The 26,510-nt window shown below is 38.1% G+C and overlaps 3 protein-coding genes and 1 long non-coding RNA gene across 5 annotated transcripts in view; 1 reads left to right on the top strand and 3 right to left on the bottom strand.

The window, feature by feature from the left end:
- Nucleotides 1–26,510, bottom strand: part of LEW1 (Undecaprenyl pyrophosphate synthetase family protein) — a 142,907-nt gene that overhangs the window by 89,719 nt on the left and 26,678 nt on the right. Inside the window, exons 2-4 of one of the 2 annotated variants that reach the window (XM_086581301.1) lie at nucleotides 7,213–7,370; nucleotides 6,699–6,972; nucleotides 6,472–6,536 (exon numbers count right to left, since the gene is read on the bottom strand). In XM_086581301.1, coding sequence (XP_086437427.1) covers nucleotides 6,472–6,536; nucleotides 6,699–6,972; nucleotides 7,213–7,260 — 387 coding nt within the window. In that variant the 5' untranslated portion in view covers nucleotides 7,261–7,370. The remainder of the gene's footprint in view (nucleotides 1–6,471; nucleotides 6,537–6,698; nucleotides 6,973–7,212; nucleotides 7,371–26,510) is intronic. The other variant, XM_086581300.1, reaches the window with a different exon arrangement.
- LOC147484229 (lichenase-like) lies at nucleotides 7,652–9,817 on the bottom strand. The gene is made up of 3 exons (XM_086581298.1): nucleotides 9,658–9,817; nucleotides 8,863–9,418; nucleotides 7,652–8,186 (listed from the first exon to the last, which is right to left on the bottom strand). The coding sequence occupies exons 1-3, from the start codon at nucleotides 9,710–9,712 to the stop codon at nucleotides 7,760–7,762; spliced, it is 1,038 nt and encodes a 345-aa protein (XP_086437424.1). The 5' UTR covers nucleotides 9,713–9,817; the 3' UTR covers nucleotides 7,652–7,759.
- LOC147484228 (uncharacterized) lies at nucleotides 15,526–17,475 on the top strand. The gene is made up of 3 exons (XR_015204126.1): nucleotides 15,526–15,636; nucleotides 15,771–16,059; nucleotides 17,387–17,475. It is a non-coding gene; the product is annotated as an uncharacterized LOC147484228 (long non-coding RNA).
- LOC147484227 (glucan endo-1,3-beta-glucosidase, acidic-like) lies at nucleotides 24,546–26,427 on the bottom strand. Its single transcript, XM_086580337.1, has 2 exons — nucleotides 26,251–26,427; nucleotides 24,546–25,639 (listed from the first exon to the last, which is right to left on the bottom strand). The coding sequence occupies exons 1-2, from the start codon at nucleotides 26,339–26,341 to the stop codon at nucleotides 24,684–24,686; spliced, it is 1,047 nt and encodes a 348-aa protein (XP_086436463.1). The 5' UTR covers nucleotides 26,342–26,427; the 3' UTR covers nucleotides 24,546–24,683.

Below are 26,510 nucleotides of genomic sequence, written 5' to 3'. Positions count from 1 at the left end.
AAGCCCAATTCGCAATATCATGGATCAATGTACAAGCCCATTAACTCATGTGTCTGCAAGAAGTCAACCTTAGCCACATGGCTTGCCACTAATATACGTTAATTTATGTCCAAATTCATTTCTTATCAAAGAGATAGTTATCAGTTGACAGTTATATTCTATCACAATTACTCAAGATACAAGATTACTTGAGCTACCAGGACTCTCTACTCTACCTCTATAAATATCAAACTATTTTTCATAAGGAACTACGTGGAAACTTGATCCCTAGAGAACGGATCTTGGGTAATGCGTAGGCAGCCATTATTTGGTTCGGTTTCATCTCCCCAACATCAAATTCCTCTGTTTCTTAGTGTGTTCTTTACCATTGCTCTCGTTGTGTTGAAGCAGTTTATTGCTGAAACATAATTGGCGCCGTCTGTGGGGATTTTGAATCCATTATCACGTGAAACAATCAAGATGGTAAGCACAAGAAGCAGACCGAACAGTTAACATATTCCTCCTTCCAATAGGAATCGCAACCCTCAAAATTCAAATCGGCCAATGCAAGAACCGTTGAACAATCAAGTTGCTCCTAGTGGTAAGATCAATTCTCAACATCCAACCGTAGCAGCGCCACCGCCACCACCACCACCACCACCTCTACGCCCGCCACCCTAATACGGTTGGCGTGAGTTACGACAAGTCAAAAATTTAAAATAGGAACTTGAGAAGGAAGGCGGGAAAAAGCAAAGGTTGGTGGGCGAGGCGCAAAATTCAACAACATCAGGCGACCACGAAAGGGCCGCCCATTCCAAAGTATGGGACCGTCTTGAAGATCCACTTCATCGTCCCAACAACGTGCTATTTCTCAAACACAATCAACCAGTGCACACTTTAAGAGTAATTACCCTATTACCCGTACTTATGGGGAGAATCGGATTGGCAGGGATAACTACTACCCTAGACATGTCCAATCTCAAATGGAAGATTTACCTCTAAGAATCAATTTCAGGGAAGACCGCCATCATCCGAGATATGTCCGGCCATGACCGGGAAGCGGGCATCCCGGACAAGAGCAACAAAACATGGAGAAGTGGTATAATTATATCGACCACCCGGCCAAGGGTGACTATCGACCTAGACAGGTACGTTACTGGTTACAGGGATAGACAAAGACAATCACCGGTCGGAGTCGATCGCATATACCGCGAAAAGATCTCTAACTCTAATAAGAGATAATGGAAGGTATCCTTTTCCACATGGAGCACGATCGGGGCATCCAAATTGTTCGAGCCAATACTTTAACTCTAACGAGAACAACAAATGTTGAAAGAGTTGATTGCAAAAGAACTTAACGATAGAGAGTCAAGGGATGTAAGAACGAAAAACTTGGCGATCAATGATGGCGTGCCTTGATAAGTTTTAAACCGACATTCGAGAAGCTTACCACTATCCCGACTTCAAACAACCCGATTTTGAACTTTATGATGAGTTGGAAGGAGATACTGGCTTGCATGTTCTATCGTTCAAAAATAAGTTGGTGTTATGGGGTGGAGATGATCCGCTCATATGTAAGCTTTTTCCATCAACTCTAAAGGGAGAAGCATTACACTGGTTTAGTGAGTTGCCTTCAAGATCAATTCACCAATACAATGAACTAGAAAATCAGTTTGTTAATTGTTTCCGCCACAATTGCAAGACGCCAAAGGATGTCGACTCACTTTTGAACATCAAGCAACAACGTGACGAAAAGTTATGTACTTTTGTTACTAGGTTACTGAAAAGAAGAAGATCGCCACCGCTACCGCAGAACGGCATACAAAACGCCCGAAGAAGGCGTCCGCTGAAGAAAGTATAAGGAAAAACTTCATCCCGGATTAGACCGACCTAACAGGGAAGGCCGACCTCGCAGATTTACGGAAAATCGCCATCCTATACAGGTCCGTCCAGATAGGGAAGAAATGCGTCACGGGAGAAAGTATAAGGAAAAACTTCATCCCGTGATTAGACCGACCTAACGGGGAAGGCCGACCTCAGCAGATTTACTGGAAAATCGCCATCCTATCTGAGTCCGGCCCGGATAGGGAAGAAATGCGTCCGCGGGGGAGAAAGTATAAGGAAAAACTTCATCCCAGTTGGACCGACTGACAGGAAGGCCGACCTCGCAGATTTATGGAAAATCGCCATCCTAGACAGTCCGTCCGGCATGGGAAAAAGGCGCCACGGAAGAAAGTATAAGGAAAAACTTCATCCCGTACTAGACCGACTGCGACGGGGAAGGCCGACCTCCAGAATTCTACGAAAATCGCCATCCTAGATGTGTCCGGCCGAGAGGGAAAAAGCGCCACGGAAGAAAGTATAAGGAAAAACTTCATCCCAGATTAGGCCCGACCCTATGGGGAAGGCCGACCTCATGATTTATTCTGAAAATCGCCATCCTATCTGGTCCGTCCGGATAGGGAAAAAGGCGTCACGGAAGAAAGTATAAGGAAAAAACTTCATCCCAGATTGACCGACTGACAGGAAGGCCGACCTCCTCGCAGATTTGCGAAAAATCGCCATCCTAGACGGTCCGGCCCGCATTGTGGAAAAAGGCGCCACGGAAGAAAGTATAAGAAAAAACTTCATCCCAGACTAGACCGACCTGACAGGGAAGGCCGACCTCGCAGATTTATAGAAAATTGCCATCCTAGATAGGTCCGTCCAGACAGGGAAAAAAAGCGTCACGGAAGAAAGTATAAGGAAAAACTTCATCCCAGACTAGACCGACCTGACAGGGAAGGCCGACCTCACAGATTTGCGGAAAATCGCCATCCTAGACAGGTTCATCCAGACAGGGAAAAAAGACATCACGGAAGAAAGTATAATGAAAACCTTCATCCTAGACTGGACCGACCTGACAGGGAAGGCCGACCTCACAAATTTGAGAAAAACTGCCATCCCAGATAGGTCCGACCAGGCAGGGATGAAGGTGTCACAGAAGCAACTAGAGGGAAGACCACAATCCCAGACAAACTACCGACCTAGATAGGTGTCATCTTCCACATAGGCTCGACCGGGGGCATCTGTCTGTTTAAATCTTCTGGGTGAAATGGATTTCACTCTTCAATACAATTTTTTCCGATCTGCTGGGAAAAATAATGGAGGCTTATATCGATGATATAGTCGTTAAATTGAAGGATACTGAGACTTTAAAGAGGGCGGCAACTTGGAACATTGATTGTAAGATGGCATTGCAACAACTGAAGAAATACTTGGCCAGTCCTCCTATATTGACAAGTCCTTCAACGGGTCAACCTAGTGGCATATACCTGGCAGCTACAACTCAACCTGTTAGTGATGTTCTTTTCATTGATGATGGTAGACCTGTTTTTTTTATCAGAATCAAGTAGATTAGCCGAGTGGGAAAGTTATCTTAATACATATAGCATTGTCTTTGAAAGTCGTACTACTGAAAAAGGACATGCTCTGGCTTCTTTGGTAGCTGATTTTCCGATTGATGATTCTCCTATTGACAATTTTTTGCGCCAGGAAGAATCAATGGAAGACATTATGCCACCAATAACTGGGGACGATGAAGACCAACTTGAAAACGCAATTCCTAAACCCATTGACCTATGTATTGTTTACTCAGATGGCTCCCATAGTAAATCTGGTCGGAATCGATGTGTTTTGTTAAACCCGCGGAAAAAAGATTGGGAAATCTGTGGCGACTTGGCCGCCCGCTTCAAATAACGAAGCCAAGTATGAGGATGCCATTTGTGCCTTGAGAACAGCTTAACTTTGATACTGGGGGCGCGAAAGCTCCAGTTATACACAGATTCTCGCCTTGTTGCAAATCAGTTTGGTGGGTCTTTTGGAGCAAGAGATGAGCGTATGGCGGCTTATCTTAATTTGATACATAGTCTTGTTCGAAAATTTGATAGCATCTCTATCACTCAAAGACCCCAAAATGACTTACGTCATGCAGATTTATTGGCTTATCTCTCCGCCGCCGTTAGAAGCGAAGGGCTTGACACATCACTTTTGCAGTCATTTTTTCGTCAGTCTAAGTTTGAACGCTTTTACGTTCGCTTAGTTCATTACTATCATTACGAAAAAAATCTGACGAAGTTACCACATTTAGCTTTGTCAGTCTAAGTTTGAACGCTTTTACGTTCGCTTAGTTCATTACTATCATTACGAAAAAAAATCTGACGAAGTTACCACATTTAGCTTTGTTAGTCTAAGTTTGAACGCTTTTTACCCTCGCTTACTCATTACTATCATTACGAAAAAAATCTGACGAAGTTACCACATTTAGCTTTGTCAGTCTAAGTTTGAACGCTTTTACGCCGCCAAACTCATTCCTATCGCTCGACAAAATCGGACGGTTTACTCGTTTAACCGTTAGTCTAAGTTTGAACGTTTTTACTCGTTTAGTTCGTTAATATCGCTACGACAAAATCTGACGAAGTTATCGCATTTAACTTTGTCAGTCTAAGTTTAAACGCTTTTACGCTCGCTTAGTCCATTACTATCGTTCCGACAAAATCTGACAAGGTTACCACGTTTAGCTTCGTCAGCCTAAGTTTGAACGCTTTTATGCTCGCTTAGCCTAATTTTGCAAAGTTAAGTACACATTGGGGGCGTTTTTCTCTACATGGGGGTGTCTCGTTCTATTTCATTTCAATTACATAAATCTACAACATTGTCAGTATTCCGCAGGTATGTTATCTGACACAAGAACAATATTCAATAGCAAACCCATATTTATTTATTTTTCATCAAAATAAGTTTTAGCTCTATGGTGTTACATTCACACAATTACCTAATCAATTGTCTCTGTCAATTATCTTACGGTCGCTCGAGTAAATCTTCGTTTTCTTCTTCGAAATCTGCATTCGCTTCGCTTAGACTTTCGGTTAACTATCTTCCGCATTCATTATTTTTTATAATGCATTGCGCTCTCTTTCTCAACTAAACTTTTCTTTTCAAACTTCATTATTTTTCTAAGGCATTGGGCCGATATTTCGAGAGACACTTTTTCACCGATTTTTCCGAGCAAAAATTTTCTCGACTTCTTTATTTATTCTACGTCATTCTTGCGTGATCACCTTGAGCAAAACCTTTCTTCAAATTCTTTATTTTTTCTAAGGTATTAAGATCTTTCCACTCGAAATTTTTCGTCAATATCTTTTACTCGTAATTCCTCCGTTTCAACCTGCGACAAAAATACAAATCTTTTCATCAATTTTTCAGACTTAACCAAAATTTTACGATAACTGATAATAAAAAATAAAAAATAAATAAATAAATAAAAATACTAACATATCTGTTTCCGACACCGCTTTGTCATATTCTCCGCACTTTTCTCCGTTTTCTTCGTCTTCTTCGACAGGCCAAATTTAAGTTTTATCGAAACTCAATAATTTAAGCTTAATATCCTAGCCGATCCAATTTGAAGATGCTCGATCCTGAGCTAGATTATGTCGTGGCCTCGTGTATTCATTATATCTGTCATCTTCTTTCCACCTCACCAAGTCTACGATCGTCAACGCATCTTCTTCTTCTCGATTATATTTCGCCCGTATAGTATGGTCGTTTCTACCACTTTTAAAAAAAAAAAAAAAAAAAAAAAAAATCGGGTCAGATAGCTCAAAATCGGGTTTACTATCTCCACAAGGGTGAACCGGGTCAGATCAAGGCAACACCGGTACGGTGCCCCTTCCTTCCTTGCACTGCACCGTATCTTGTTTGGTTGTAACATGTTTTTGTATATACTGGCACGCATTGTCGAATTCAAATTTCGTATTATTACGAGACGCGTTCGGTACAGTTTTCGCCAATCGAGTTTTTTTTGCAATTTTATTTTATCTGTGCATTTTCGGCTATCTTTTATTTAACTACGCCATTGCGTTCGTGATATCGTTACTTTGACATTTTTCGCTTCCTCGATAATTCACTTAATTTTTCCGATTGTCCATTTTTCTTATCGCTTACGCTCACACGACACTTTGTTATACACTCCGCTTTACTCTTTTTTATTATTTCCGCGCTTTAGATTTATCTTCTCTTCTTTGCCATGTGAACTTTGTTCACCGACAAAGAGGGGATGTTTTCGACCCCCAACTACGCGGGTAAACGCCCATTAGTAGGGGTATCTATTTTATTCATTTAATCAACAGGGCTAAAGCCCAATTCGCAATATCATGGATCAATGTACATGCCCATTAACTCATGTGTCTAAGGCTGAACCTTAGCCACATGGCTTGCCACTAATATACGTTAATTTATGTCCAGATTCATTTCTTATCAAGGAGATAGTTATCAGTTCAGCTCTAGGCACGTTAACAAGGAGCATCTGACTTATCAGGCCCATTGTTCTCTAAGAGAATTGATTATGAGAATAGTAGATTGTAGGAATTCATCAAATATAACAAACAATTCTGAACACGAATGGAGGTAAGTTCAGTAGTGATAAACAGCAGCAATTAATCAACTACATACCAAGTGCCATAATCTTGATTCACCCAATTTCTCCAAAATAATTTTCCTGGTCTTTTTCAGCACTCCTAAAGCAATGATAATAACGAATATCAAGTTCAAGTAGGGTCAGAGATCAGTAGGAAATATTCAACATGCGTAACAGGTTAACAATAATAGTAATACATTACCACTGATGGAAGTAAAACATTGTCAACAGCATATGTAGGAATCAATAGTTACATAATTACCATCCATATCATAAAGGCAGACGTGCTTTACACCAATATTTGACAACCAGTGCAAAAGCTTCACAACTCTGGCCGTATCGTATGCTTCTTGACTCTCTACCACAATAGCTAGGTATTGGAGATTAGTTAGATCACTAGCTTTGTACTTGTTGACGATCCCACTTGAGATAAGATAGCTTTGTAATGTTTGAGCTGTACCCGTTACAAAACGCCATATCGTGGCTATGAGATGGAGAAAAAGCCAAACTAGACGAAGCATGGCAATGGAAGCGTTCTGAAATAGACAAGAAGGAGACTTTATTAGTATTCAGGTCTGAACTCAACTGCATACAGTAGTCCATCGTAATGGCCATTGTGCTGTTTCGCTAGGGCTAGTAAAACTCCAATGTTTCAAACTTAGTATACCTTATAAAAAACACGCTAACAAGATATTTGTGTGAAAGAGGGACAAGTTGCACCATAACAGTGTAAGGAACTGCTCTTTGGACAAAAAAGAGTCCCTAATAGCACTGACCTTGAATAAGCAAGATATCTCCTCGACATTGCACTTTGAGTTCCTCATCCAGATTGATGCTAAATGTATATGTTCTTTTTTCTTTTTTTCAAAGATCCCAACATAGATGGAGAACACGAGTTGTAGATTTCCTTTCAGAGTAAACTTTGTCAGATAACCTACACAAAGAACCAGGCAGCAGATCCATAAAGCTAGATTCTTGTACCAATTCGAAACAAAATCAGGAAAAGCCATTACATTGAAGTCATTAACATGCCGAGTTTTTTTTTATAGCTTGGTCGTATAGAGATGTGTGCATGGAGTGAGAGGCACTATTTACCTTGTAGAATTGCTTTGAAGCTACTCGATGTGAAGCTTGTGGAGTAGTTTACATTACAGATAGTGAAAAATATGTCACTCAATACTTTTCATCAAAAGCTTTGAGTATTGGCATCAAAAGTATTAAACGTACTAGATCTTTATTTGTACTTCATATACATTGTACATGTTGATCATGAACTGCCATAGGTATGGCACTCATGCTATACTTTTCACATGAAGCCTAGCCTTACATTTCACTGAGTTGGTTAAAGAAATTGATTGGGTATACAGGTTGTTGGTTTGGAAAGAAGAGGCCAAAGTTTCTCTCAAATTCTGGATTTTTCAAGTTTTCGTTGAACATTGCAAAAAGATAAATTTCAATAGGCCTCCCAGGCCTCTTCGGAGAACCTCTACTCGCGTGTTGGATCAGATTTTGATTGTATGTACGTGCGTTATCTATCGTTGTAGCAGTACCACCAGCAGAAGGCCACCCGCTCTCTGATACTACAATTTCCAAAGTAGATCCACTCGCCCTTTCTAGAGCAGAGTAGAAACTGTCCAATTGGGCATCAAACAGGTTCTGATATGGAAGATTATTACCACTATCTGTGAATTCTGTTGATGGATTTGTGAACAAAGCATATGAAAGGCTTATGGTGGGGGTACTAATATGACTGAAGTTAGGGGTGTCAAAATGGCCCTCAAACCCTTAGCCCGCCCGCCCCGACCCGGTCCATAGGTCGAAAAAGCCCTCAAAATGAGGCCCTCGCACATTCGTGGGCTGGGCCGACCCGGCCCTCAAGCCTTTGAGGGGAGGGTAAGGGCCTAGACTTCGAAACTTAAGCCTTCCTTCAAGCCCGGCCCTCATTAAGCCCTCAACATTTATTATATATATTTTAATAAAAATTTTTACAATATATTTCATTTTAACATTAATATGCTAAAAATCACTTAAAAAAACGTTTATCTATTAAGTTTGCCAACCTTATAATTTCATTATAATATTTTATGAAATGAATTTAATTGATCTTAATTACTAATACAACTTTAATAAGTTTTTTAGTAGTTTGAAGGTTTAATTGTGAAGTCGATTCGATTTTATCATTTTTTAACTAATGTTTCTAAATTTATTTTGTAAAATCAAATGTATAACATAAGATCCCCCCTTTGGCCTCCCCCTCGCCCTTCAAGCCCTCTCGGTATTGGGTCGGCAAACTTCGAGATTTAAGCATTGGTCCGATCGAATCTCGCCCTTGAAGTAAATGAGAGTAGGGTTAGCCCGGCCCTCAAAGCATGAGGGCTTCATTGTTTGAGGGTCGGGCCAGCCCGGCCCAGCCCATTTGACACCACTAACTGAAGTAAGGATAAATGTTCACAAGAATTGGCGCACGGGTGTCTGTCAAGAAGCCAATGATTGGGTTTAAGAACGACATGATGTCACCTCTGAAGGCGCCTGCTGATGGTGGAAAAGATGTCCCAATCACACCAGTGTCAAATGCCGTAGACACTCTAATTTGGCCTACAAGCCCAGCAGCCAGAACTGCATTATAAACATTTGTCATGGCAGGGACTAGAAATGGAACGTACTGGGAGTTTCCATTTACAGGACTGACTTCATTTCCGACGGCAATGTACCTGATTCTTACATCAGGCCAAAAGTTTCTAACATTTGTTTGGACCCAGCTAGCAGCAGCAGCTGTGTCTGCTGCCAGACGTTGTAGGTCTGTGTTCGGCACACCCAGTATGAGTTCAATATTTGATCCCCTAAGGGCTTGTAGAACTTCTTGGTTTGGATCATAAATTCTCATTCTTCCTATGCTTCTTGCTCTATATAGAGCCACAACTTGCTGTGGTGAAGGCAAATTGTTCGCATCCCTTCCATAACAGACTCCAATAGTTTGTGCCCCTGCATTTAATGTTGATTATTAGCAAACGTCAATATAAGTTTACAAATAGTGAAGCAGTGCGTATAATTAACAACCATAAAATGGTAGACCACTATCATCATATATATATTTTACACTATAGATCATCTCATTTCCTTCACCATACTCGGCTGAGAAAAAGAACCGTTAGTCTATCAAACAAAATTGCACCAGTTGTGTGAAGTTATTACGACATGAAAGAATACAAGGAGAAAGAAACCTGTTAATGTTAGACTTGCAAATAGCAACCCAAGAAGAAGCATTGTAGGAGCCATGAAAGAGTTAAGAGTCTAGAAACTTGAACTGTATTTAAGTATGACTAATATGAATTCACTTTATATAGATCTAAAATCAAGAACTTAATGCCCCTACCCCATTATTGTCAATATAAGTAGAATCGATAACGATCACCATGTGACTTAATTGTACATTCATTGAAGGCAGACTAGTCTTCAAATGCTGTTAAGAAAAACTTTGGTCTTGGTTCTTAAATTTGTCTGGTACAGTATTTTGGTGTCTGTTTTGCATTGTCACAAATATGAACTTACTATTCGTTCCAAGAAGATTTAACTCTTTTACTTAATGACATTTGTCAATTGTCATCCTGTTGTGAAGAACTAAAATCCATCATGTAACTCTTCTGATAATCAATAAAGATTTAAATGAACACACACACACACAGTTACAATCTAGCTAAATGAATCAATGGTGCATTTGGAATATCTGCTATGGCCCATTAGTCATATACAAAGAAGTTATGCTTTACGACCTAATATGGCCAGACTCTAGATGGATAAGATATAATTCTACATAGTTTCATAAAAATATATATATATTGACCACTTGACAAGTTAGAGCATCTTTAGCAGAGCAACAAAAAAACACCAAAATTTTGAACCAAAAAAACACCAAACTAAAAAAACACCAAACAACTTCAGGAGTAACATCAAAAAAACACCAAGCAACTACGCGGTTTAAGCCAAACCCAGCCCATATAACTTCCAGCGGTTTTGCCAAAACCGCCAGCCATGGAAGTACATCCGACAAAAGTCAAGCCCACACGCTGGTTTAGCAAAACCGCAGCGTTTTCCGTCGCGTGCTATAACCATTTAACTCCCTTGGTTTTGCGATGTTCTCTTCATTTTTCATGTTCCCTCTCATCTAAACTCATCTCCTTGAGCCAAAAAAAAAAAAAAAAAAAACACTACCAAAACTCTTGAAGATTTTTTCAATGGATCATTCATCTTCTTCTGATTCATCTTCTTCTGATTCTTCATCGAGCTCGAGCTCTTCAAATGATAACACTGCAGTTAAAACTTGTAAATTAGTGGCTATTGCTCTACTTTTGGTTCGACATCGTCTGAGTTTATTGCGTCAGCAAGAAACGGAGTCTTCTTATAGACCACATGGTGGTTCGAAGAAAGGAAGAAAATGTAAGAATCGTCAGTACGAGGCAACACTGGCTCGTGTAAATGCTAACTACTTCGGCGCAAATCCTATATTTCGTGACCACGATTTTTGACGCCGATTTCGTATGGGTCAGTCATTATTTACTTGTATTTTCAATCATCTTAATCATAATGTACCATATTTTCAACAAACAGTTAATTGTGCGGGTAAGTTTGGGATTAACCCAAAAATAAAAGTAATTGCTACTATCACGAATGCTTGCTTATGGATTTGCCGGCGATCTAGTAGATGATATGTTACATGTTCTTGAGCCAATTTGTTCATGAATGCATCGCTATTTCGTGATGGAATTATTAGAATTTTTGGAGGTGAATACTTGCGCCAAACCAAATGCTGCGGATATTCAACGTTTGCTTAAAGAGTCCGAGGAACGCAGCGGATGGCCCTGGAATGCTAGGAAGCATTGATTGCATGCACCGGCAATGGAAGAATTGCCCATCCGCCGTGGCAAGGGTCTCACAATCGGACATAAGCATAAACCAACAAATTTTTGGAGGCGGTTGCCGATCGTGGCCGATGGATTTGACATGTTTTTTGGAATGGCGGGTTCTCACAATGATCTTAATGTGCTTGACCGCTCACCAATATTTGATGATATAGTCAATGATGAAGCTATTCCTTGTAACTACACTGTGAATGACCATCATTATGATATGTGCTATTACTTGGCTGACGGTATTTATCCTAATTATGCCACATTGATTCAAACGATTGCTAAACCGACTATTGCACAAGACAAACATTTTGCAAAGAAGCAAGAAGATGCTAGAAAAGACATAGAGCGGGCGTTTGGTATATTACAATCGCGTTGGACTATTTTAGCGAATCCGTGCAGGTTATGGTATTTGAAGAACATGGCTACTGTTATGAGGGCTTGCATTATTTTACACAATATGATTGTGGAAGATGAACGCGAAACGGATATCCTGCAGTATATTCGTGATTTGGAAATACCAAGTAGAGAAGGTGCTCCTGAAGATCAACGCCACTTTGTTCTATCTCGTTGGGTATCTGGCGTCGAGAGGGTTCGTTCAAAAGTTGTTCATGATAGATTGAAGAATGACTTGGTCGAGCATTTGTGGAGTAGGCGTGGGCGGACTTGATTTCTATTTTTATTTGCACTTCATTTAGACTTTGTGTTTATTTATCGTTTCAATTTCTATGTATTTGTGTTCCAAGTTTATTTTTATGTATTTGTGGTTTTTTTAGAATGATAAAAAATATCAACTTTAAATTAAAAGAAAATATTCAATTAAAGTACATTCTAATTAAAATTAAAATACAAACTTAAATTAAAGTACGTCATTAATTAAAAGACATAAATTAAAAGACAAATTAAAATACTCAAATTAAAAAACATACATAAACTCAAATTTAGACCATGCACTACTTTGACTACTACCAGTGATATTGCCAAGTCGATTCTTCATTTTTTGTAAAATTTCTGCCCTTTTGAGTTGCCAAATTTCGCGCTCATCTTCGGATAATCCTTCTAATTTCATTCCTAATATTTTCGCATCATTTTCATCTTCTCGAACTCGGAGCGCATCTTTCTTCAATTGAAGTTTTTCTTTTTGGATTTGAAGCTTCCAATCCATCGAACTTTTTTTCAATTGAAGTTTTTCAAATTCCATCTCATCTTTCTTCAACTGTCTTTGAGCTTCCAATTCATAGCCTTCTTTGGTGGTTTTAGAAAGTTCCATCAGAAAAGCATCAAGTTTCTTAGCGAATTCCTCCACTTTAGAATCACCTTCTTCTTTCTCTTTTTGCCTTCTTTTTTTGTCTTCTTTCTTTCCAAGAGGTCTATCCTCAAGCCCATGAACTTGGTGTGGATCATAATCCATTGGTTGAGTTGTCGTAGTTGATATTGGAATTGATGATCCTCCTTCCCCACTGTTTGACTTCGTCTTTTTGGTGGGATGCAAATCATTTCTCAACTGTAGCATCTTCCATTTGGGTGAGTCTTTCACCATATTATAGCATTGCATCCACTTCCAAACCCCATTATGCATCGCATATGCACTTATTGCTTCCTCAACCTACCAATTAAGCAAAAACTAAATTAGAATTGAAAAATGTATTTGTTAATCAAAATAACAAATAAAAAATAAATACTTACCATCATATTGTCATTATAGCCACTTGGAGGAGATGCTTGAATTTTAGAAAGAATAGCATGAAACTTGTTGATATTAGCTTGAATAATAGACCAACGGTGTTTCATACCCGCCAAGTTGCGTTCGGTCATTCTTCCTAAATTTGCATGAAATGCATTTAGAATTCTAGCCCAAAAATCGTTCGACTTTTGCTCATTTCCTATTACACCATCTTGACTAACTTGTAGCCAACTATTGGTGAAAGCAATATCTTCTTCTTGTATCCATGAAGCCCCTCTTGATTTTGATTTTGGTTCTTGACTCATTGTTGTTTTAAGAATAGAGAGTAAAGAGTAGAGAGTAGAGAGTAGAGAGTAGAGAAAAGAAGTGAGTGTAAAAATATGGGGTGAGTGTTTCAATTTATAGGGTTAAAAAGATATAGCCGTTTTTTGGCTGTTTTTTGCCCGTTGTTGTATCTGAGAGCACGCGGTTTTAGGAAAACCGTGCGGTTTTGCCAAAACTGCGCCATGGAAGCCCATTTAGCAGCCCAGGCCCACGCGGTTTTGCCAAAATCGCGCGGTGTTTCTCAAACCGCGTAAGTGATTTGATACAGCATCAAACCTAGAACCAAATATTGGTCGATTTGGTGTTTGGTTTGGTGTTTTCATCAACATGTAGTTCTGCTGAAATTGAAAAAAACACCAAATTCTTGATATCACTGCTAAAGATGCTCTTTGGCTGCATTCTTAACAAATAGACGCCCTCGTGTTGTTTTTAATTTAATAAACTATGTATGTAGCCTACTTTCTATATAAAAGTAAGCCTCCCCTACGTTGGCTACTCGTACACAGTACGCATATAGCTGCTTATGAGTTATGACAATAATGACCTTATTATAAGTTCTCAAAAACGTTAAAAAAGTAAGGGTTCTAGAAATGATAATCTTATCTTATATATAATGGGAAAACTAGCCGCCTTTTATTAGTTTCCGTATCCTTGGTTTTAACCCAATCTTTTGGTCTAAAAGGGTACCCAAAAGTTTCACCCACTAAAATTTTCTACACTTCATGTTCTAAGAGTAAATTGGTAATTTAAAATATTTCCAGAACTATAAAACTCAACGTATTTAGAAAACAAGACACCGTTTTGCGGTTTCCCAACCGTTCGTTCGTCTTCTCTGTTCATGATATTCCCAATTAAGTTCGTTTTCTCTTGCACAGGAGATTTCCAACCGGTAAGAGTTTCTGTTGGACTAAGTCGCACACCTTCATTTTCTAATTTGAGGTCAATCTGTTCACAAGTTTATATACATTTGGGAATGGGAACGTATGTATATTAGCACTTGAACTTTCTATTTTCTGCAACTCTGATGTATTTGTTATTGCCTATTTTGTATGCGGTTTTTTTTTCCTTGATTACAAGCGGCGACTTTGAGGATTTTAATGCATTTCCAAGACTATAAAACTCAATGTCTTCAGAAAACAGAAACACCATTCCCGATTTCCATGACTATTTTCTCAATGCCGTTCGTTCTTCTTCTCCGTTTCTGATATTCCCAAAACCGTAAACTCCCAAACGGAGCTTTGCCTTTGACGCCCAGAGAGTATGGATTTCAATTTTATTTGTTTTGTTCTTCTTCGTCCTTTTTTTAGATCATTATATGTTTTTTGAGCAGAGAGACAGGGATTGTGTTGCAAACCCCAAGCTTCTTTTCTCTAGCGTAAGGGTTATGTTGTTGTTAGTCTCTAGCGTAAGGGTTCTGTTGTTGTTCTTTTCTCTAGCATAAGGGTTCTGTTGTTGTTGGGATGACAAGCAGGTTATCTAGACTCAATCATTGTGCCAACTCGATTTCATGCGTTTGTGTGTGCAAGTAGTTGTCGTCTAACATTGTCGATTAAGTTGTAACATAACATGCATCAATATTGATCTTCGGATTTATAGTTTGGAATTTTGATTGAGATTTTTTTTTATTTGTGGTTTAAGCAACTTCCGGCTGCCAAATTGTTGGGCCCTATCATCACTACATGTCACCATGAAGAAGTCCTTAAGGTTGGGCTCAGTCCATCATCGGTAGGAAGTGAAAGTTTTCAATAAGTTTCTCTATGTCATCTATCTTTTTCTGCTCCATCGCTGAACCGCACACTTCCGGTGATGTCGCATCTGCTGAGAATGTATTCCCTAAAGTTTTTATGTAAAAATTTCTGAAATTAATTTGTTCATCTTAAACGTTACAAGAAGTCACCTTGGTTCTAGCAACACACTTTGATTTGTAACTTACACCGTTGAGATGCTAAGACTATTGAACGTTGTAATTTCTTATGATTCAATAAAAATGTTATATTAAAAGTCAAATTGTTATAATTGAATAAGCACCCCATCGACGATTTCAATGTAATGTTTTTTCGGGTGTCACTTTTTTCTGTATTCATGGGCTCGAAGGACTTGCACTCAAGCCTCGTAGGGCTTTTCTATTCTTAAGTAGCATGTAATTTTGTTAAATTACTTAATGATGTCGATTTTGTAGGTATGCCGGACTTTGCGACGTATATAACTTCATTGGGAGTGTCTTTCATCCAGACACAGAAGGTCATTTCCAGAAACTCGAGGAGATGGATCCCATCAACTTAAGAACGGTGAGTGTATCTGTAATTTTCTTTCCAATAAAACTTACGATAAGTCATTGAAGATTGAAAGATTCGATTGCTCTGGTTATCCGGATCAAGGGTGGTTGGTATTTTAACTAATTTTTTTCCTCTTCTCTTTATAGATTTTAGTTGCGCTGCTCTCTAAACTCTTTGTTGCCGTGGTTGGTATTCTTTACTGATGGGGAGAAAAAGGCAAAGAAAATATGTTTGGATGTGTTTGGACAGGTCACAAACTTATTTTACGTTTTAATCTATTCTTTTACTGCAAATTCTGAGTAAATTAATAATCTAACTTGATTAATTTCTTTGTAATTATATTATGTTTGTCTTCGATCCTCAATCATTTTGCAAGGAGGTACTATTGGGGATGCAGATAATGAGTGATCAAGCTCCAAGTTGGTCAACTACTAGGTTAGTTGCTACCTTATTCCATTCTTTGGTTCTTCATTTTTTTTTTTCTTACGTTTACTGCCATGTAGAATATACTATCAGTTGTTGTCAGAACTGTGTTAGCAAAGGAGAAGAAAGTTCCACTTTACATTCTTCTATGCTCACTAAGCCAATAATTTTATATATTTCATTTTAGTGTGCAGCGTAGATGGTCTTCTCCGTCATAGTTTAGGGGTTAGTTTATTGATATGGGATAAGCTTTTCAGCACATATGGTCAACCAAAAGAAGGAAAATATTATTTGAGCGATTGTACCATTCTTTGTAGTAAATTATCTGTCTCTTTGTTCTTGGGACAACAACACAGATAGCGAGTTAAACTGCCAATTGTTCTTTGTTCTTGGACGCACCCATCACATCGATAATTGAATAGAATATTTTTCACCTTCTTGAAGGTGAAAACTTTCCTGATCATCTTTTCACCCATGGCTATACGTGCCATTGTCGAGGTGCGTCTCAAGCATTAACATAAAACTTTTAGTAAAAAACATAACCTTAACTAAACATAGTGAAACTTACACTAGAAGTATAGTATATCGGGACGTGTTGCTCTCAGACGATGATGATGCTATGGATAATTTACATTGAACTTTTTTTCATTTCATTAATTATGCTATCATTCAATGAATCGTTGTTTGTTTGTTTGTTTGTCCCCCCTCTTCTTGATTTTCGCCTATGCAATAAAATGTTGTGTATAACTGCATTACCTTTATAATATGATTATTTTTTATGATTAGTTGTCTATCGCCATTCAAATAAACAATATGGTTAGTTCAGGATACCCACCCACAATTAATCGTTGCAGTTTGGGATACCTCTTCCACAGCCATCCCCACTACCTTAAAAAAAAAAAAAAAAAAAAATAAAATAAAAATAAAATAAAATAAAATAAAATAAAAAATAAAAAATAAAAATAAAAAAAAATGGAATACCCGCAAAGTTGACCATTTTTTTTTTAAGCTTGCCTTTTGTTTGTACAATACACGAGTGCCTTTTGTTTTTAGACTCTTACTGTAAACAAAGCAACTGTTAAAGGGGAGGGTATCCACGACTGGCCAAAAAAAAATTTAACTCTGCCAATGCATTCTACGCTCGTGCATTGCTAGTCCCAAGCCCAGATAAAGGAGGAGGAAAAATAAAAATATTTTGATGTTCTATGCTCATAGTTATGCTTAGTCCTAATAACTACAGTTGGGACTTTTAACATAGCATGTGCACTTGAACTTTTCTTAGGAAGTCTTGACTATCCAAATTATTACTTACTTTCGTTTCAAACTTTTTCCATTTCAGGAATTGCATTTGATGCTTGAGCAATTTAATTATAACTGAATTTGTTTTCAGTTCTTGCGCCCCACAAATTTCCGTTTTAAACGCAGAGGTATGGTATACTTCACATTCTTCATTTCCAAATTCTTTTATTGCTATGTGTACTGACTACTCATGCTTTTTTTTTCCCTTTTGGGATTAATGTGCACTACTTATAATTTATGCTTTAATCTGAAACGAGAAAATAGTTAACAACGAGAATTGAACACATTTTATGCTTTTATTACTGAACTGAGTTTCTTTAGCGGCTCTAAGATGTGGAGAGCTATTTAACCATTATATTATTTGTTTTGTTCAGCAATTGCTTGATTCTCCCGGGCAAAGCGGGGACTATGGTTTGGTTGCATTTTCTTCTCATTCTTTGCTAAAGCATGGTGTTCTTAACCTCCTACATATACTCTATACATGATTATCCCTCATGTTGTTGTTGTCTAGCATAAAAACAGAGAGTCAGGCCTCTTTACATGCTATCCATGTAGGTTTGAATTTATTACTCTTATAACATTTTTGGTATAATTTATTACTTTTCTTTTAATTCTGAAAAGGAATATGCAGGTGAAGATGGCACTAATAAAGAATTCCAAGTCTTATGGAGCATGGTATCATAGGAAATGGATTTTGAATAAAGGGTTGCTGTCTTCATATGATCGAACCCGATGGGCTTGAACTTCCATGCTTAGAACTATAGGAGGTGGTTATCTGGCTTTGGTTGGGGCAAGGTTCCCTAATGTGCTGTAACTCTTTCATTTTTGCTATCCTTTTCCAGATTTGTTGCTGCACCGAAGAATGTGCGAAAAGAAGAGGAGATAAAGTTCACAAATGAGATGATATGTCACAATTTCGGTTATTATTCTCGCATGGCATAATCGTAGGTAATATTTTGTCTTGCACTCGGTTTATGTGCTTCATTGTGTTCTAATATTTTTAACTTCTAGATCTTATTCATATTATTATAAATAACCCCTCAAAGATATAACACCATAGTCGATTCTATATTTCTCCCTTACACAGGGGCATCAATGTAGAATAAATAATGTATACTATGTGTCGTTCTCCAACCGCAGTTCTGCAAACTAACACTCTTGCGGTGTTAAAATTTAAAACCAACAACAAACAACTCAGAAGTTAAAGTCAATAGCGGACCAATGCCAAATATCATTATAACAATATATGGACAATTGATTTCCACATTTTCGTCAAGTCCGTGCCGGGTGAAGGGTGCTTGTTAGGATTTTGGTGTTTGCCCGTTTTAGACCCTCGCCCCTTGAAGTAATATCACAATCAGCTTTGGTGCTTTTGGAGCAAGATGATTAACATACTATCGATTAGTTGATTCTAAGAGGTATAGGCTTAGCTTTTTAATCCAAAGGTGTGCACCGAGGTCGTTGAATCTGTACCTACATGGTCTATCAGAGGTTCTTACAAACTTTGGGTTTTCTTTTGTATAATGTTGCATTTAAAAGGTCGAATTTTATGTATCAACTCAAGCAATAACAAATGGATTTGGTGCATGTGAGCCTTCCTAATGTATCCACTGAATAGGTTATTTTTTATCTTTGTTGACAATGCATTCCAATAGCCGTCAAATTCTCATGACACGCATATCATTGTGCGCTTTTAAGCCGTTACTTTTGCTGATAATGAATATTAGAGTTGATTGTATTCAACATGAATGAATGTGACAATCATTCACCGTGGTATGAGAAAATTTATGAAACCCTCCTCGATCGAATTTGATTTTTCATAAGTGCCATTTGATTATTTTTTATGTGCACCCAAGATTTGGTCTATAAGATTAGTAATTACTTAATTTAACTCTGTACAAAAGACTGTTTTTTTTAGAGTTGATCTATGCAGGTTTCCCTACGATATGTGGATGACCTCTTTTGGAATCCAACAGAAATATAGTTCTATTGGCCCATCATCCCACCGGCTTTCTGTTATTCTCCACTTGCTTACCTCTTTCTTCTTAACTTTATGCGGTTTGTTCAAAATAAAATGTGTCGGACGCGACTTTTTTTATAATTAACAATGGATTGTGACTCGAATAGGCCAATAGAGTCAATGGTGTCGCAGAGTATGGGATATGGATTGTGCTTTCGGTGAACAAAATGCAAGGAAACAAATCTCGGAGGATCGGTTCCCTCCTCCACCCCCCATCGCGACTTTCATACATATCTCTGTGTACCCATGGCAGTTGCAATAGTCTAACACTATCTCAACTATCCGAGTAGCAGGAACTACAAGGTCACGGTATGATGTGATTAAAAATAACTACAACTTCACCCTAAATGGCAGTTCTAGATTTAAGTGATAAAGAGCCAAGATACTTGACGAACGAGTGTTCCAATTTCTGACATGCTGGAAGGGACACAAATGCTTCCACTATGTAATGGCTCATGTACAGAATGTGCACACTTCCCCACTTGCAAGAAAAGGTAGTACGAGATATTAACGAGGCAACCCAGCTTAAGTAAACTATAACCATTACCGAGTTCTTAGAAAAGACAAACTGCAATATCTTCATGCTGCTCTATCTGAGCCTCGTAGACTCCACCCTCCAAGTACCCGAAGCGTTTTGTTCATGTATGGTCAGATGGTGGCGCCTATTGGTTTGTCGCAGGACAACCCGATTATGGCGATATTTGGAGCTTACTCATTGTTGTCGTTCACTGATTTCAGCAGATGTTTAGAATGGTTCTGATTCGTTTCAGTTTAGATAGGATCTTATGTTAACTCCTATTAATTCTTGCAAGGATCCGAATCCGGGCCTCAAAATAGAAGAGCAAAGATTTTTTATTGTGCTAATAGGCTATATTGAAGTTTATTGATTGATTTCTCGACATACCTTGCATCTCTTTAGGAAACAACAAATGGAATAGAAGGGACTCCAACAATAATTGAACAAATAGAAGAAGAGAAGTTCCTCGGTGGTACAAATAAAGGATTGCAAGCGCATAAGACCCTCCGAATGAAACGAGAATAAACTGGAAGCAACACATGTACTTTCTCAAAGAGCACACACTCCATCATAAAGAAGCCGCCGAAAATACGAAGAATTGGATGATCGTTTACCATAAACCCCATGTTATCACAAGGTTTAATTCTCCAAGCTGGGGTAACAACGTATTTAAGGACATCACATTTCTCATATGCAAAGGGAAGATCAAGAAACAACCACTTTCGGGAATACAAATTTGAAAAAAAATGCTTGCCCACGGGAAAGACCAAGAATTTGAGCACGCTGGCGTCTCGAAATATGTAACTCACTGAAATTAATCTCCACGCACCCGCATTGTTTTGATCCAGATTGGTCGGATAGTGGTGCCACTTGGTTCGTCACCGATTTCCGCAGATGTTTATCATGGTCCTTATTCGCGCCATACAATTTCGATTGGATCCGAGGTTGCCAAAATTTTTGATGAGGTTTTAGTTGCATGCGGCAGGAGCTTTTCGGAGACAAAGATCGGAAGGGCGTTACTGAGAGATGTTACCGGGTATATAGGAGGTCGCCCTACTTTCCTCAATCTATTCGGATGGTTCAACAGAGAATTCCTGATCGGGTCTTCACATGTGCCGATACATGAACATCCCGCAGATCCAAGAATGAAAAGTCTTGAGAATTGGTGCGCCCCGCTATGTATGTTTGCTTGATTTTCCATCGAAGTTTTAAACAGCGTATTATAATGGAGTTTCCCTTTGGTACTGAACTCTTGCAGAAATGGGAGTGCCTCTTATTCTCTTTGAACAAACAGTCCACAGAGATGATTGGGAAGGACTAGGCCATGTGACTCATGTTGCAAAAGGAAAGCATGGGATATTAAGTTCTTCGCAGATCGAAGCTGCCGGGTCTTGGTTGATGTTCACCAAATAATAGCCGAAAAGCTTTCTGCCGCCAATATCTAACTTGCCAAATTTGCGTTTCTAGGAGCGCTTGGATAACCGACGTTGCTAGCATTCCCGTGATTCGCCTATTATACTGGTCTAACTAACATCTAATAGATTAGGTTCGGATGAGGTCTTAGTTGCACGCAGCAGAACGCGTTTGGAGCAGAGATCGGAAAGGTCGTTCTGAGAGATGTTACCGGGCATATAGGAGGCCACCCTACTTTCCTCAATCCATTCCGGATGGTGCAGCGAGAGAATTCCTCGGTCGGGTCTTGACATGTGCCAATACATGAACATGCCGCAGTCCCAAGATTGAAAAGTCCCGAGTATTGGAGCGTCCTCCTATGTATCTTTGCTTGATTTGCTATGGAGTGTTTAACGATCAATGTGATTATAATGGAATTTCCCTTTGTTAATGCGATCTTGCAGAAATGGGAGTGCCTCCTTTTCTCTTTGAGCAAATAGTACACATAGATGATTGGGAAGTCTAGGCCATGTCACTCATGTTGCGAAGGAAAATATGGGATATTCGTTGTTGCTGGCTGATGAGAGCCGAAGCTTGGTTAATGTCCAAATTTAAAGTTTGACAGACCCTGGCTGATGTCGTCAATATCTAACTTGCCAAAGTTGGGTTTCTAGGAGCACTTGAAATATGAAATAGGACTTAAACTCTATAACGAGACTATATTGTTGTCGCCGGTGTTAATGTAATGATCATCGGGAATTCATTCTGACAAATATAACACACTGGGCTTTGTTCCTTCATATGAATTCATACAGCGATGCCTTTAATCAGATCGTTTTCACCAGTTTGTAATTTAGCAGTGCAACCCTTTGTCTATGTCTTCAACATTCTTTTAACATTATTTGTGTTCATGAGTCAATTTCCAAAAACTATCATCGCTAACATTGCTTTTAAAGTTCAATATAGGCTTGCCTAACCAAAAACTATATAATAATTCTTTTTGAAAAAAATTATTACTATGTAACATTGTTTGTTTTGATTTGAATTAGCATTTTTAAACACGTTTTAAAGTCACACACAAGCATTTTATCAGGAATTAATCTACATTTTACAGATATATTTCTACTGATTTTTTTCTTTTCGGACTAAAATGGTGGATACTTATTTCATTTTTTTTTTTGCAAGAATTGGCCTAGCTTGGATATAGGCCCATTCAGACATCTTAACCGCCATAGTTTCTCAGTTTATAAGCAGTTACTCAACTACTTCCCTTGAAGCCAAGAATCTCGGTCGGCTGTTTTGTTCATTTGAAAAGAGATACGTGGACTCATTCAATCTCCATACACATAAAATAAGATCCACATTATATTGAAAACTTTTAAATTGTAATCTTGCCACATAGCCATCTTCTGAGAAGCTATTATTTACACATTCAATTCACTCCACATATTATATCCGACTTAATAGATTTATAGAACAAATATTAAAAGTGTCCAATGCATTTTTTTCTTTTTGTTTCCCAATGTGATCGTTTCTAAATAAATAAATTGATTTTGTTATCTAGCTACAAATTCTTTCTCTTTCCAAACTACCTACTTATTTAAACCGACAAAAAGAAAGAGTTGATGGATTCACTAGATCATTTTGAAGACAATGATAAAAAAAAAAAGTTATTCTTCTTGTATTTTTTTTTAGATATTTTATTTTCCAGTGTAGAATAACAATTATGTTGCACGTCATGATATAATATTCTTATATCTTACAGGTAGTACACTCATATGAATCCAACAATGTTTCTCAATCACATATAAATGCTCGACAAGATAATTACACAACTAGCAGCACAAAAGTTAACTTCATTAACATAATACCTATTTTTTAGGTAAATTATTTTGTGGCATATGCAGTAATAATTATATGTTGACTAAATTACAGGCAGTTAACTACCTCTTCGAATGTATTTATTGGCAACATGGCAGAGCAGCAAAAATCGAAACGAACAAAAAATACAATTAGCATATTGAAGTGTTTTTTTCTTATTGAAGTTTTTTGTAAGATCTCAGCCTGTATTATTCTAAAACATTTTACATAATCCATTCAAACAAATGTAATATGTCACTATTCTAATTTAATTACATGCATTCATTCCTTTGATTTTCTCCGCCCCAATTTTGTAGATGAGGTTTTTATTCAACATGACACCTCTGACATACAGAAGTTCCGTCTAATGCAAGCAATATTAGAGTTTTTAATATCAGTCCAACAATTTTTTTTTATGAAGAACACTAGCATTTTTCCCAGTACCTATTTTTATGTTAAATTAGTTTGTGACATATGCACTAATAATTATATATTGACTAAATTACAGACGGTTAAATACCTCTTCGAATATATTTATTCGCAACATGACAGAGCATCAAAAATCGAATCGAACAAATAATACACCTAGCGTATTGAAGTGTTTTTTTTTTTCTTATTGAAGTTTCTAATTTCCTATTCTAATTTACATGCGTTCATTCCTTTGATTTTCTCCACCCTAATTTTCTTTCCTAACACGTGCAACACACGTGCCCGTTTACTAGTGAATATAATGTCAATATTCATAAGAATATCCAAAACCTGCAAAAGGGTACGGTATATGTATCGGTGTAGCCTGAAATGTGTTTTAAAATAAAATTAGGCATCTAAAAAAAAAAAAAAACTGTTGTCTTCATTTTCATTGTTTCGAACATTCATATTATAGAGTTTTTTTTTTTTTTCATCGAAAAAAAATATTATCGAGTTTTTTCATTCTATAGATGGTTATTTGACAAATATAAATCTGTTTTACAGGATTTGAAGAGGGCCAGGATCATGATTGAATGTTTTGCTGGGGTCTCTACCAAATGACGAGGTGAAATGACGGAGAGGCCAAAATTAGGATAGCCTTCAGGAACATGATTTGGCTCGGACTGCACCATGTTAGAGCACCAGCACGACTCCTTTGAGAGAGCATTTGGTCTTACTGTCTTAGGATTGGTACTGACCAAGTGATCAGAAGGAGAAAGGGTGCAAGGTACTAGACCTAAGACTTCAACACGAGTTATTTTGTTTCCTAATCTTTTGAGAAAACTTTGACTATCAATTCAAATTGTACTTAAAAGAAATATAGGGCATTGAAAAATTTTCGGAATCAATAAAGTGAGTTTTCTTAGTATTCCAAATGTCTTAGAAGGTGAAAAGCTGGAATGTAAATTCAACATTAGTATTACTACTGATGACACCAAAATGTAAATTCAATTTGCCCTTTATTCATAATAGATGTTCATTAAGCAAACTTACATATGGCGGGGATACATTATTCTTCATGACTTCATATGAGGAAAAGTCTTACACAGTCACACTACATTTTGTGAGCTCATTCGTTAGTCAGAAATCTATTGGGTATACAGGTTGTTTGTTAGGAAAGAAAAGCCCAAAATTTCTCTCGAACTCTGGATTTTTCTGGTTCTCATTGAACATTGCAAACAGGTATGTCTCAATGGGCCTGCCAGGCTTCTTTGGGGAGCCTCCTCTCACATGCTGGATCAGATTCTGATTGTATGTACGCGCATTATCAATTGTTGTAGCATCGCCCCCAGCTGATGGCCAACCGCTTTCCGATACAACAATTTCCAAAGAGGATCCACCCGCCTTCTCTAGAGCAGCATAGAAACCGTCCAGAATGGCATCAAAGAGATTTTGGTAAGGAAGATTGTTGCCACTATCTGTGAATTCTGCTGATGGATTAGTGAACAAAGCATATGATAGCTTCAAGTTTGGGGTACCAGTGTAAGAGAAATATGGATACACATTGACGAAAAGTGGCTGGCGGGTGTCCGTTAAAAAGCCAATGATAGGGTCAAAGAAAGAACGAGTGTCATCTCTGAATACACCCGCTGATGGTGGAAAAGATGTTCCTATCACACCAGTGTCAGTCGCCGTAGACACTTTGATTTGTCCTTGTAGGCCAGCTGCTACAATCGCATTATAAACGTTTGTCATGGCAGGTACAAGGAACGGAACATACTGGGAGTTCCTAAGAGGATTGACTTCATTGCCTACAGCAATGTACTTGATTCTTACAGCAGGCAAGAAGTTTCTTACATTTGTTTGAACCCATCCACTTGCAGCAGAGGCATCAGATGCTAGCGTTTGAAGGTCTGTGTTGGGTACACCTAGCATGAGTTCGATATTTGAGTCCCTAAGAGCTTCTAAAACTTGTTGGTTTGGATCATAAATTCTCATTCTTCCTATGTTTCGCTGCCTATATAGCGCTACAACTTCTGCTGGTGGTGGTAAATCGGTACCATCCCTTCCATAACAAACGCCAGTAGGTTGTGCACCTGCATCAAGAATTAATTAACACCAAAACAAGCTTAACAAAAAGGAAAACTAGGAAAATAATTGGCTAAGAAAATGACTCTTGGACTAATTTAGCAGCGAGGAGTTTCAATAGCAAAAACTAGCATTCCAGTTGACTTTAAACGCCAATCTTGTCACTTGGATATATATATACTCGTGGTTCACTCATGACAGTGACTTTGTCATAACGTAACTAATTTAGCTAAACACATCCCCATTTTGAACTTTGCATTTCGCCATTTCGCTTAGCTATTTACTGATGCTTAAAAATAATATCCAAACTATGCTCTCATCGCGAAAGAATGCGAGATTGATATGTTTAGGCCAAGATTAATTGCAGTAAAAGATGGTTTGGCTTGACAATATCCATGCACACCTCCCATTCTCACGTTTGCCTTGTGACTTTTACCAGAGAATACTATCAACAATTGTGTAATGTGAATAGAATACTTCACATCATACAATCTCAAGACCAATAGTATGTGATAAAGAGAATTAACTGATACTATATATATCAGAAACATCAAATCAACCTACTGAAACAGGCTCAATATATTCTTGTACGTGATACAATTTGTTTATGGGTGAATACCTGTTATTGTTAGACTTGCCGTTACCAACACAACAAAGAGCATTATAAGAGCCATGGAGTGGGTGCCGTATATTTTAGAGAATGTAGCCATGAAAAAGAATTAAGAGGAAGAAACTTGAAATGCGGTACTTAATCAGTAGCAAATGAAGTCCTTTATATAGAGAGAGTTTGAGGTCCAATCCGCAGAGAATAGAAGCCTGGCTATTAATACCCTGCCAAACGGGCAAAATACGTGGATAAATTAGAATTGAGTTGAAGAC

Source organism: Coptis chinensis, chromosome 8 (genome assembly GCF_015680905.1).
Source record: "Coptis chinensis isolate HL-2020 chromosome 8, ASM1568090v1, whole genome shotgun sequence".
In the NCBI taxonomy this organism is placed as follows: Eukaryota; Viridiplantae; Streptophyta; class Magnoliopsida; order Ranunculales; family Ranunculaceae; genus Coptis; species Coptis chinensis.
The sequence above is the reverse complement of the archived record's forward strand: the minus strand, read 5'-3'. Positions and strand labels throughout refer to the sequence as shown.